Source organism: Ovis aries, chromosome 6 (assembly GCF_016772045.2).
Source record: "Ovis aries strain OAR_USU_Benz2616 breed Rambouillet chromosome 6, ARS-UI_Ramb_v3.0, whole genome shotgun sequence".
In the NCBI taxonomy this organism is placed as follows: Eukaryota; Metazoa; Chordata; class Mammalia; order Artiodactyla; family Bovidae; genus Ovis; species Ovis aries.
In genome coordinates this window covers 22,431,692-22,445,792 of record NC_056059.1, presented here as the reverse complement: position 1 = coordinate 22,445,792, position 14,101 = coordinate 22,431,692, and the positions used below count along the sequence as shown (strand labels likewise).

The 14,101-nt window shown below is 40.5% G+C and overlaps 1 protein-coding gene across 1 annotated transcript in view; it reads right to left on the bottom strand.

Moving 5' to 3' along the window:
- Positions 1-14,101, bottom strand: part of MANBA (mannosidase beta) — a 118,137-nt gene that overhangs the window by 77,349 nt on the left and 26,687 nt on the right. Inside the window, exons 6-7 of the mRNA XM_004009666.5 lie at positions 8,648-8,823; positions 7,474-7,584 (exon numbers count right to left, since the gene is read on the bottom strand). Coding sequence (XP_004009715.3) covers positions 7,474-7,584; positions 8,648-8,823 — 287 coding nt within the window. The remainder of the gene's footprint in view (positions 1-7,473; positions 7,585-8,647; positions 8,824-14,101) is intronic.

Below are 14,101 nucleotides of genomic sequence, written 5' to 3'. Positions count from 1 at the left end.
TCCAAAGAAATCCCAGGGCTGACTCCTTCAGAATGGACTGGTTGGATCTCCTTGCAGTCCAAGGGACGCTCAAGAGTCTTCTCCAACACCACAGGTCAAAAGCATCAATTCTTCGGCACTCAGCCTTCTTCACAATCCAACTGTCACATCCATACATGACCACTGGAAAAACCACAGCCTTGACTAGACGGATCTTTGTTGGCAAAGTAATGTCTCTGCTTTTGAATACGCTATCTAGGTTGGTCATAACTTTACTTCCAAGAAGTAAGTGTCTTTTAATTTCATGGCTGCAGTCACCATCTGCAGTGATTTTCGAGCCCCCAAAAATAAAGCCTGACACTGTTTCCACTGTTTCCCCATCTATTTCCCATGAAGTGATGGGACCGGATGCCATGATCTTCGTTTTCTGAATGTTGAGCTTTAAGCCAACTTTTTCACTCTCCTCTTTCACTTTCATCAAGAGGCCTTTTAGTTCCTCTTCACTTTCTGCCATAAGGGTGGTGTCATCTGCATATCTGAGGTTATTGATATTTCTCCCGGCAATCTTGATTCCAGCTTGTGCTTCTTCCAGCCCAGCGTTTCTCATGATGTACTCTGCATAGAAGTTAAATAAGCAGGGTGACAACATACAGCCTTGATGTACTCCTTTTCCTATTTGGAACCAGTCTGTTGTTCCATGCCCAGATCTAACTGTTGCTTCCTGACCTGCATACAGATTAATTCCCATCTCTTTCAGAATTTTCCACAATTTATTGTGATCCACACAGTCAAAGGTTTTGGCATAGTCAATAAAGCAGAAATAGATGTTTTTCTGGAACTCTCTTGCTTTTTTGATGATACAACGGATGTTGGCAATTTGATCTCTGGTTCCTCTGCCTTTTCTAGAACCAGCTTGAACATCAGGAAGTTCACGGTTCATGTATTGCTGAAGCCTGGCTTGGAGAACTTTGAGCATTACTTTACTAGAGTGTGAGATGAGTGCAATTGTGCGGTCGTTTGAGCATTCTTTGGCTCTCCCCTTAAAACCCTTCAAAAATCCCCAATGTCCTCAGGACAGTCTAATTCCTTCATATGGCTTACTAGGCTCCATGGAATCTTGCCCCAGCCTACCTTTATATCATCATCCTATTCTACCTCAGACTCAAACACAGCCACACTGAAATTTCTTTCACCTCCACAAACACACAATATTCCTTCAAGACCCTGGGTTTGACATACTCTTGCCCTCTGCCTCTTTGCTGTACTGCACAGTTGAATTCTACTGTTCCCTCAGGGCACAGATCACCTTCTCTGCAAGTCTGTCCATGGTGGCCCTGCCCTGTGCTCACACAGTGCTCTATATTTCTCCAGAGTGCTTATCGTACTTTATTGCAATTGCTTGTTTAAATATTTAATTTCCCAGCTGAATTATTAGTTTTACTAAAATCTCAGAAAGAAATGGACAGGGTGTCTTATTCACTGTTCTATCGTCAGAGCCTATCAAAGTGGCAGGAACACAGTAGATGATCCCTAAGTACTGAGTGAATGAATGAGCTTCAAAAATACTCTACAGCAGCCCCAGCGAACAGGCACACTGCACAAACATGCATTAACACAAGGAGTGAGGCAATACTTATTCCTTTACTCCTGTAGCTCATCAGTTGAAAGTGGCATCTTTATATTAATAAACAATAATGCAACCATATTAGCCTGAACTGAAATAGACTTATATCCAACACACACAACAACTCAGAAGTTCCTTTTCTTTTTCTTTGGTAAGGTGGAATGACTCATTCTTTTCTACCCTTTCATAAAGATAACTCACAAGAAACTCAACATGGGAGAGCACACATGTCTTCTGTCAAGACAGAATGAGAGGGAAAGTCTTGGCTCTTTAGGTAACTCTAGGACATGCTTCCTGTAGATATTATGGACACACACACACACACTCACAGTGCCTCAGATAATATAGAGCATAACTAAACAATCACAAAACAGAAAAGGAGCTCCTGAAGGGTAGAGCTCCAAACTGAGCTTGGTATCTGGCCCACAGAAGAGGTAATACATGTTGATGTATAAAACCAATACAATATTGTAAAGTAAAATAAATAAATTTATATTAAAAAAAAAATGGGAGGTGACACCAGAGGACAACCACAGCCAATGCCAGTCGCAAACACCAAAGGCTGATGTCAGGGGAAAGAGAAAATCTATGGGAGTAATTAACACCACTTACTATACACTATCCCAAGCCACACTGAAGTTACCTCATCTTTATTGTCCCAGCATACATGCATGAAAATGGCATTTGAAGGACAATAAGTAGTCTGAAGCTAATAAATACCAAGCAATCCCTAGTCCTGGCAGGACCTAGTCATTTCTTTAGACCAAAGTCAAATTGCGTCCTTCAATATCCTCTATCTGAGGTTACCATACGACTTATTTAAAGATTTGGAGGCAAAATAGATGGTTATTCCTCCAGAGGAAAACACTTTTATTGCATTTTTTATTTATTTATTTTTAATTGAACGATAATTGCTTTACAATAATGGTTCGATCTCTGCCATACAGCAGTATGAATTGCATTTTGCTTTAAATTCCGGTCCCAGCTATATTTGGAGCAGGGTAAGATTGATCCTTCTCGAGAGGTACTTCAACAGCATTACTTTAAAGTGCAAGGGCTGTTTATCCCCACTGTCTTCTCTAGACAGCTCCATGCCCAATCTCAACTCAATTTTCGAATATTTAAAGTAACATGAAGATGCATTTTATGCATAATGACTTAGAAGTTTTAATCCCAAAGCAGAACTGAAACATGTTACTTTGGAGGAGGGATCCTGAAGTTCACCTATCATTTTGCCAGTCAACATCAGAGAGGTTTGCTTTGCAACCGAAGATGGAGAAGCTCTATACAGTCAGCAAAAACAAGACCGGGAGTTGACTGTGGCTCAGATCATGAACTCCTTATTGCAAAATTCAAACTTATATTGAAGAAAGTAGGGAAAACCAATAGGCCATTAAGGTATGACCTAAGTCAAGTCCCTTATGATTATACAGTGGAAGTGACAAACAAATTCAAGGGATTAGATCTGATAGACAGAGTGTCTGAAGAACTCTGGACGGAGGTTTGTGACATTGTACTGGAGAAAGTGATCAAAACCATCCCCAAGAAAAAGAAATGCAAAAAGGCAAAATGGCTGTCTAAGTGTTAAAAATAGCTGAAAAAAGAAGAGAAGCTTTTCTTTTTGAATTCCAGGAAAAAAGGAAAGATATACCCATTTGAATGCAGAGTTCCAAAGAATAGCAAGGAGAGATAAGAAAGCCTTCCTCAGTGATCAATGCAAAGAAATAGAGAAAAACAATGGAAGGGGAAAGACTAGACGTCTCATGAAAATTAGAGCTACCAAGGAAACATTTTATGCAAAGATGGGCGCAATAAAGGACAGATATCGTAAGGACCTACAGGAAGCAGAAGATATTAAGAAGAGGTGGCAAGAATACCCACAAGAACTAAACAAAACAGATATTAATGATCCAGGTAACCACAATGGTGTGATCACTCACCGTGAGCCAGACATCCTGGAATGTGAAATCAAATGGGCCTTAGGAAGCATTACTATGAACAAAGCTAGTGGAGGTGATGGAATTCCAGTTGAGCTATTTCAAATCCTAAAAGATGATGCTGTGAAAGTGCTGCACTCAATACGCCAGCAAATTTGGAAGACTCAACAGTGGCCACAAGACTGGAAAAGGTCAGTTTTCATTTCAATTGCAAAGAAAAGCAATGCCAAAGAATGTTCAAATTACCACACAATTGCACTCATCTCACACGCTAGCAAAGTAATGCTCAAAATTCTCCAAGCGAGACTTCAACCATAGGTGAACCATGAACTACCAAATGTTCAAGGTGGGTTTAGAAAAGGCAGAGGAACCAGAGATCAAATTGCCAACATCCACTGGATCATCAAAAAGGCAAGAGAGTTCCAGAAAAAAATCTACTCTGCTTCATTGACTACAGTAAAGCCTTTGACTGTGTGGATCACAACAAACTGTGGAAAATTCTTAAAGAGATGCAATACCAGACCACCTTACCTAACTCCTGAGAAACCTGTATGAAGGTCAAGAATCAACACTTAGAACCAGACATGGAATAACAAACTGGTTCCAAATTGGGAAAGGAGGAGGTCAAGGCTGTATATTGTCACCCTGCTTATTTAACTTATATGCAGAGTACATTATGAGAAACGCTGGGCTGGATGAAGCACAAACTGGAATCAAGATTGCCCAGAGAAATATCAATAACCTCAGATATGCAGATGTCACCACCCTTATGGCAGAAAGTATAGAGGAACTAAAGAGCCTCTTGATGAATGTAAAAGGGGAGAGTGAAAAAGTTGGCTTAAAACTCAACATTCAGAAAACTAAGATCATGGCATCCAGTCCCATCACTTCATGGGAAATAGATGGGGAAACAATGGAAACAGTGAGAGACTTTACTTTTTTGGACTCCAAAATCACTGCAGATGGGACTGTAGCCATGAAATTATCAGACTCTTGCCTCCTGGAAGAAAAGCTATAACAAATCTATACAGCGTATTAAAAAGCAGAGACATTACTTTGCTGACAAAGGTCCATATGGTCAATGCTATGGTTTTCCAGTGGTCATGTATAGATTTGAGAGTTGGACTATAAAGAAGGCTGAACACTGAAGAATTGATGCTTTTGAACTGTGGTGTTGGAGAAGACTCTTGAGAGTCCCTTGGATTGCAAAGAGATCAAACCCAGTCAATCCTAAAGGAAATCAGTTCTGAACATTCATTGGAAGGACTGATGCTGAAGCTAAAGCTCCAATACACTGGACAGCCGATGCGAAGATCTGACTCATTGGAAAAGACCACGATGCTGAGAAATATTGAAGGCAGGAGGAGAAGGGGGTGACAGAGGATGAGATGGTTGGATGGCGTCACTGACTTAATGGACATGAGTTTGAGCAAGCTCTGGGAGAGGGAATCCCGGCATGCGGCAGTCCATGGGGTCGCAAACAGTCAGACACGACTGAGCAACTGAGAAGCTCAGAGAGGCTTGAGGATACAAAGCACATCATGAGAGGGGGGTGGCCTGATGAAACTACATTTGACGGTCAGAAGCTTAATCCCCTCCTGCCACTAGACTCTTTGAATGATAACAACCAGTTTTATATTCCCCAGACACAAGACTGGAGAATGTCCTCACTGGCAAAGCTAAACACACAGATACAGACACACAGACACACACACAGAAGATCTATACACACATGGGCATCACCACATGATAAAGCTGAATTTCCACCTCAATACTGAACACTGAGGCTCACACAGGTCTTCTCGTCTGCATTTTTGTGATTTAATCTTCAGAATAAATCCATAGCAAGAATAACTGACACTCCAGGAAAGTCTCTAAGATAAAAGAGCCTAAAACAAGTAAAGAAATAAAGGAATGTGGAAAACAAAAATGCAAAGAAAACTTCAAAACTAATAATTAAAATTCTCAGAGAAATAAGAAGATACTATAACCGTGAAATATAAATATGATGCATTTTTAAAATATCAAAACTGTTTAGAAATAGTTAAAGTGATAACAAAATATATGTAATTTTAAAACATAAGATAATCCTACTGTGTAGCACAGGGAACTCTGCTCAACATTATGTGTCAGCATGGAAGGAAGGGGAGTTGGGGGGAGAGTGAATACATGTATATGTATGGTTGAGTCCCTCTGCTGTCTACCTGAAATTATCACAACATTGTAAATCAGCTATACTCCAACATAAAATGAGAAGTTTTAAAAAATTAAGATAAAATCAAGTAAATTTCCCAGAACACAGAATAAGACAAGATGGGATAAAGAAGGGGATATCTAAGAATAATTCTCACTCTAGGAGGTCCATTCTGATTAATAGCTGTATCAGAAATATAAAACAAAACCAGACTGAGTTTCAGGATCAGAAGAGCCCACAAGACAACCAGCACAACAAAAACAAAAATCCACTCATTTTCGAATTTTCAAATACTAGATAATCAAAGATAACAAAATCCTAAAAGCTTCCAGAAGTAAACACAAACAGATCTATATAAGAAAACAGAGATTAGAATGTAATTACACTTTATCTACAACACATTCTCAGGAATCTACTGAAGAAAGTGTTTTAACATAAGTGGAGGGTCAAAAAAAAAAAAAAGAGAGAGAGAAAGAAACATGGGTCTAAAGAATCAGGATTCTATTTTTAATCTAAGAGAAAGATGAAGGAAATACTCAGAACTCCTAGAAGACAGATGAAGGGAATTTCTAGAATGATAATAAAAGGAAGTTGCAGTTAAATAGAAGGTCTAGACAGTAAATAAGCAAGATCAGGGAGACGAGAAAATGGCTCTAGGAGACAGAGTTTCAAAATATAACAAAATTTAAAAAAATAATAATAATAATGAACAATAAATAGATTACCAGTGAGTGTGACTAAATTTAAAAGGTATATTCGAGAGTTTGTACATGATTTAAAGGAAGTAAAAAAGAAAAAACAAAAACTGGAAACATGAGGCAATTATTTACTGTTAGGAAAACAGAAAATTGCACAAGAAAGAAAATATAATTCCAGGACACCATGTGGTTCAAGTTTGAAGAGAGTTTTCATAACATAATAGTATAAACACTGAAAACTGAGTTAACAAACAATGGGCATATGACTACATTGGGAGGGAGACGGAGGCAAGATGGTATATTGGGGGCCAAGGGGGGTCATCAGAGAGAATCATATAGGTTCCTCATCCTCTAGGTCTGAAGTCCATAGATAACATACCAAACTGAAAAATTAGGAAATACTGGTAGAAGCAGGTTATTTGAGGAAATGAAAGTAATCAGCAGAATATACAAGTAAAAGTTAAAAAGTATTGATTCTGAGGAGTAGGAAACAGAAATAGAAAGGGTTGGATGGACAAGGGATTCTATTTTTCACATGAAACTTATAGTTAATATTTGAGCTGTAAAATTATGTATGGCTTCCCTGTGACTCAGCAATAAAGAACCCACCTGCCAATGCAGGAGACATGGGTTCGATCCCTGGGTCGGGAAGATCCCCTGGAAAAAGAAATGGCAACCCACTCCAGTATTCTTGCCTGGAGAACATCATGGACAGAGAAGCCTGGCGGGCTACAGTCCATGGGGTTGCACTGAGTAAGCAACAACAATAAAATTACATATATCTATTATGTTGGCATAAAGCACAATTTAAAGCACAGTAGAATATAAAGAAAACAACGTGCAATGTCTGGCCCATTAAAAAGACAAATACACATATATTAGAAGCTTTTAAATGCATATGACTATTAGTAGCAACTATCTCCAAGTGGTGGGGTTACAGAAGTTTTGTTGTTTTCTTCTGTTTCTATAAAGATCTGTATTGCTATTTTAACAACAAAAAAAAATACTTTTTTCACAAAATATCTTAAAGTATTTGCTTACCTTAGCTGATTTTTCAAAACGTAAGCCTCCATCCAGCTCAAAAGTAACTGTCATGTTGTACCCAGTCTGGTTTCCATGTCCATGAGGCCACCAAGTTTCTACAATAACAGCCTTTTAAAGAAAAATATTAAGTTCGTCTAAGTAATCTGTGGCATATTTTCAGCAAAATAATACAGTAATTCAGAGCATCACAGCAACTTCTCATAGTCAAGCACAGAGCAATATCAATCTCCCTCCCTGTTTCATGTCAAATTATACCAATCCATAGATAACAAACATTTAAAAAACATGACATGCTGGGAGTTTAGCATGGATTAATTTATATCAAAAGGGAGGAGAAAGAACGAAAAGAACAAAATAATGTGGGCATTCAGAAAAACAAGTCTTCCCATCCCAACACTCAGTTCAGTTCAGTCACTCAGTCGTGTCCGACTGCGACGCCATGAATCGCAGCATGCCAGGCCTCCCTGTCCATCACCAACTCCAGGAGTCCACCCAAACCCATGTCCATTGAGCCGGTGATGCCATCCAACCATCTCATCCTCATTCCAACACTCAGTTGACATTTATTCTACATTCTTAACATTTAGAATTGGACTTTGAGGTGAACTCTTCTTTCAAGCCCACGACTAGAAAAGTGTTTTGAGTTCTTACTTTATCTGAACAGACACTGAATGCTGATTTGCTCCATCCTTTTCAGCTCACAATTGTCAATTGCAAGAAAAGAAAATGAAAAAGAGAAAGTAAAATCCAGTCCATTTCTACTCATGAAAGATTATAAACTGAGAATTAGAATTCTGTATTCAGAATAAGCACCAATATTCAAAATAGTTTACCAGTACCAAAAATAATCACAGCATTCAAATATGATGGTTAGGATGCATTTTGGATTTAAGATACTGCAAATACTGCAGAAAAAATAAACTATAACACACCTGACTTCTTGAGAGGAGAGGATGCCAAATTAATCACATAACCTCCATTGTATTATTCTTAAAATTGGAAGAAATCATTCCTTAGCTAGCACACACAAAAAATATATAACAGGTTAAAAGTAAAGGAGAAAATGGAAAAGGCACATTTTCCCTTAACATTCAGTTCCTTTTTTCTAAGCATTTCTTTTGAACAATATTGCTTTCCATCTTGTAGCCTCTCAGAAAGTGCTGGCATTCACCTTGTCGATTTTCACAAAGAGCTTAACAGTCCTTTCCCCATGTCGAAGTTCAATGTTGTTTCTCTGCTGTATGTTTAATTCAGGGATGGCTACAATCGCTTCACCAGAAACCAGCTTTGAACTGACAACATCAAAAGAAGACTCTATTTTAAGATTCCATGTCTCCATATAGTTATCTAAGGTATAAAAAGAAAAAATATATACATTATGTAGAATTCTTTGAAAAAAGACCAAAGCAGCTTCTAAACTGTAAGTGCTCCACAAATGCAATCATGATCAAGAGTTCAGTGAAAACTGTTTTAATGTTTAATCTTTCATTCTAAAGAAGAATAACCAAAGTTATATTTTTTGTATATACTTCTACTCAAAACTATTACAATCGTAAGTCACAAAAACTTTATAAACAAGGCATAAGTAGAAAATCATAAGTGAAAAGATAGTATAAATCTTTCAAGATTGATAAACTCTTGCTTTTTCCTTTTTGTAAAGTAAAAATACTAAGGGTTTTTAAGCCATATAATAAGTTATAAACTTAGTTGTATTAGAATTAATCAGATGTGCAAAAAATAAAGATGTATTTTAAATGTAGATTATTAATCCAAGAAATAGAACCATCTATATGCCATGTACTTTGCTGAGTGATAGGACTTAAATAGCAACCAGGGTAAACAAACATGGCCCCTGCACCTATGAGCTAAGAGAATAACGGGATATGGATAAGCACAAAAGTGTGATAATGCAAGAACAGGAGAACTGAAAGGTTATCCAGAAAAGTATTCATATTCCCTTTACCACATTTGAATCATTTTTAAATGGAAGCACGCACTCCAATCTGATCCAAAGCTATTTATTTTCTAAAATATCCCTAAATCTTTGACACTTGCCTCACCTTTAGCTCCTAATCATATTGCCTCTGGCTTCCCTTGTGTGCATACTAAGTCACATCAGTCATGTCTGACTCTGAGCAACCCTATGGACTGTAGCCCACCAGGCTCCTCTGTCCATGGGATTCTCTAGACAAGAATACTGGGGTGGGTGGTCATGCCCTTCTCCAGGGGATCTTCCAACCCAGGGACTGAACCCACATCTCTTACATCTCCTGCACTGGCAGGCACGTACTTTACCACTAGTGCCACCTGGGAAGCCCTTCAGTTCAGTTCAGTCGCTCAGTCGTATCCAACGCTTTGCGACCCCATGAATCGCAGCATGCCAGGCCTCCCTGTCCATCACCAATTCCCGGAGTTCACTCAGACTCACGTCCATCAAGTCCATGATGCCATCCAGCCATCTCATCCTCTGTCGTCCCTTCTCCTCCTGCCCCCAATCCCTCCCAGCATCAGAGTCTTTTCCAATGAGTCAACACTTTGCATGAGGTGGCCAAAGTACTGGAGCTTCAGCTTTAGCATCATTCCTTCCAAAGAAATCCCAGGGCTGATCTCCTTGCAGTCCAAGGGACTCTCAACAGTCTTCTCCAACACCACAGTTCAAAAGCATCAATTCTTCGGTGCTCAGCCTGCTTCACAGTCCAACTCTCACATCCATACATGACCACAGGAAAAACCAAAGCCTTGACTAGATGGACCTTAGTCGGCAAAGTAATGTCTCTGCTTTTGAATATGCTATTTAGGTTGGTCATAACTTTTCTTCCAAGGAGTAAGCGTCTTTTAATTTCATGACTGCAGTCACCATCTGCAGTGATTTTGGAGCCCCCCAAAATAAAGTCTGACACTGTTTCCACTGTTTTCCCATCTATTTCCCATGAAGTGATGGGACCGGATGCCATGATCTTCGTTTTCTGAATGTTGAGCTTTAAGCCAACTTTTTCACTCTCCTCTTTCACTTTCATCAAGAGGCTTTTTAGTTCCTCTTCACTTTCTGCCAGTAAGAAAGCCCTTACTATCTCTTATTTCAAGAAATAACAACATTTACTAAGAACATACTATGACCTAGGCATTGCATTATGACCCCAACATGTATTAACTTATTTAAGCATCACACTATTGCTATAAGGTAAATTCCACTATTACCATGTTATAAATGAGAAACCCGATTCAGAGAAGTTAAATAACTTACCCAAGGTCCCACAGCTAGTAAGCAGCACAACTTGGATGTGAACCAAGACAGTCTAAAACTAGAGACTGCACACTTAACCTTTAAATGTGGCCACTCTCACCCAAATAATTTCACCCGAACCATATCTTAGTGGTGTTCAGGATTTCTACAGTGGGGAGAGGGTTTTATTATATAGAAGAACATGATGGCAAGCTATGCCAGACATCAAATATGTCCTCTGGCTGAGTCTTTGACCAAAACAGCACACATTTGCAAAACTGCTGAAGTGTGCTGCCAGATCACCTAGACTACTTTCTAATGTGTTTCATTTCTCCAGACCACAGGCTGCCAAACTACAGTCTGTGGGCCAAACCTGGACTACCTCCTGTTTCTACAGATAAAATTCCATTGGAACACAGCTGCTATGGGTTGAATTGTATCATTTCTCCCACCCAGACTCCATGTGTTGAAGCTCTAACCCTTAATGTGATTCTATCTGGAGACAGGGTCTTTCAGGAGGTAATTATGTTAAATGAATTAATAAGGCTGGAGGTCCTATTCCGATAGGAAGGTAGCCTTACAAGAGGAGAAAAAGAGCAATTTCTCTCTCTCCCTCTCCCCCTCCCTCCTTCCCTGCCTCCCCCGCTTCATGTCTCTCACCCCCTTCCCTTTTGCTGTCTCTCTCCCCTTCCATGTCCTTCCCTCTGTGTGTCTCCCCCCCATCCATGGCTCTCTGTCTCCCACTCTCTCCCTCTCCCTCCCCCTTCCTGTCTCTCCCTCCCCGTCTCTCTCCCCCTCCATCTCGCTCCTCTCCCCGTCTCTCCCTCCATCTCCCCCCTTCCCTCTCCCCCACCACCACAGGAGAACATAACTAGGAAGTTTACCATCTACAAGCCGGGGAGCAGGCTGTCGCCACAAACCAAATTGGCCAGCACCTTCATCTTTGACTTTCCAGCTTCCAGAAGCACGAGAAATCAGTTTCTGTGGCTGAAGCTGCCCAGTCTTCAGTATTTTGTTCCAGCAGCCCAGACAGCACCCATGCTCCATGCTCGCTGCTCACAAACTGCTCTCAGTTGCCTTCATGCCACAAAGGCAGAGGTGAGTAAAAGCAACAAAGGCCACATGAACCTAAACACTAAAATATTCACTACCTGACCCTTTACAGAAAAGCTTGCTGCTCTCTCTCCTAAAATATATCCCCCCAAATGCCATTCTAATCTTTCTTTAACATGTGTAATGACAAAAATTCCCGCCTCCCTTTTTTCAGGCCTTGACTAGTAGTGAAGCACAAGCTGGAATGAAGATTGCCAGGAGAAATATCAACAGCCTCAAATATGCAGATGGCACCACCCTTATGGAAGAAAGCAAAGAGGAACCAAAGGGTCTCTTGATGAAAGTGAAAGAGAGTGAAAAAGCTGGCTTAAAACTCAACATTCAAAAAACTAAGATCATGGCACCCAGTCCCATCACTTCATGGCAAATAGATGGGGAAACAATGGAAACAGTGAGAGACTTTACTTTTTTGGCCTCCAAAATCACTGCAGATGGTGACTGCAGTGATGAAATTAAAAGATTGCTTGCTCCTTGGAAGAAAAGCTATGACCAATGTATACAACATATTAAAAAGCAGAGATATTACTTCGCCAACAAACGTCCACTGAGTCAAAGCTATGGTTTTCCAGTGGTCACATATGGATGTGAGAGTTGGACTATAAAGAAGGCTGAACACTGAAGAACTGATGCTTTTGAACTGTGGTGTTGGAGAATTCTCGAGAGTCCCTTGGACTACAAGGAGATCCAACCAGTCTATCCTAAAGGAGATCACTCCTGAATTTTCACTGGAAGGACTGATTCTGAAGCTGAAACTCCAATACTTTGGCCACCTCATGCGAAGAGCTGACTCACTGGAAAAGACCCTGATGCTGGGTAGTATTGGGGGCAGGAGGAGAAGGGGACGACAGAGGATGAGATGGCTGGATGGCATCACCAACTCAATGGACATGAGTTGACTAAGCGCTGGGAGTTGGTGATGGACAGGGAAGCCTGGCGTGCTGCAGTCCATGGGGTCGCAAAGAGTCAGACAGGACTGAGCAACTGAACTGACCGACTGACTAGTGGAGTCATTCTCTACACTGATCTCAAATCCACTTTTCCTTCCACCTACGGGTTTCAGTTCTGCCCTCTAGGCCCCTCCTACCAATCTATAACCACTAAGGTCAAGCAGGCTCTTCAGCTGTTTTCTATCACTTCTTCAACAGGGAATCTGCTGCTTGTAACTGCTTCCAGCTGTAACAGTAACTCCCAAAGGTTACTGTCAAAATTGCCCAGTGTCTACTGCTTCTAACACAGAAAGTTCTAAAATAAACCAACACACCTCTGGAGCTCATCCCATTATTTTCCTTGAGTGCCACGAAATGAAAAAACTAAGGCTGAGAAATTAAAAACCCAACATGAAGAGTTACAAGCCTCTCGTCATTACCAAACCCTACACCAACACATTTTGCTCTCATCTTCCAAATGGAGTACCACCCGTCCCACCAGAAGTCATGGAAAATTTCAGTAGTTTAGGTTCACAGAGCACACTTAAACAATAATTTTCTGTTATCACCCGGTCTCTTCTTTCCACGGGCTAATTTTATAATGTATAATCTTACATCTAGTTAAGGAACGCTCCCTCTTATAAATCAAGACCCATTTCTAGAACACAACTTTCTAGCATATCTCTTGTAACTAACAAATTATCCTTCCCTATAGAATACCTATCACCCCCAGCTCTCCTGAATCTGAATGCAAGATCATTTCAAAACTGGACAAAGTACTAGATGGAATAAAGAAGAAAGGTTAGTACATGATTCAAAATCCCCTCCCAGGTCTCCTTCTCAGTTACATCAAGTTTTGCATCGTTCCTCACCCTGACTAATCAACCCTGGGCCCAAACAGGACAGGAACTCATCATCCGAACAGGGTGGAGAACAAGCCAGCATGCCCGCTCTCTACAACCAAGGCCTTCCCTGGCCTGCAGCCTCAGCAGTGTCCTAGCGGATGTTCCGTTCCCCGCACAAGACACTGCAGTTAACAGTTTGCTCCACACAAACTCAACCAGACAGGCGACCCAAGACATGGCAGAGAACACGTTTCTGGCCAGTGAATCATTCTCAAGTTCTTCAAAGGCTGATTCAGTGTGAGGTTTCTTAAAACAACGAACCAACCAAATCAGCATGAGTCTGACTTGAACAGGAATTTGCAGAAAGGGTGACCAACCACACAGCCCAGATTAATGTACGCTGCTGCTGCATACAAGCAATCTTCAGGACAACTCCAGTGCGTGCAGTTGTGGCCGATACACTAGCCTTTGAAGCTGTTTATGGGATTTCCTTGATGGTCCAATGGTTAAGAATCCAA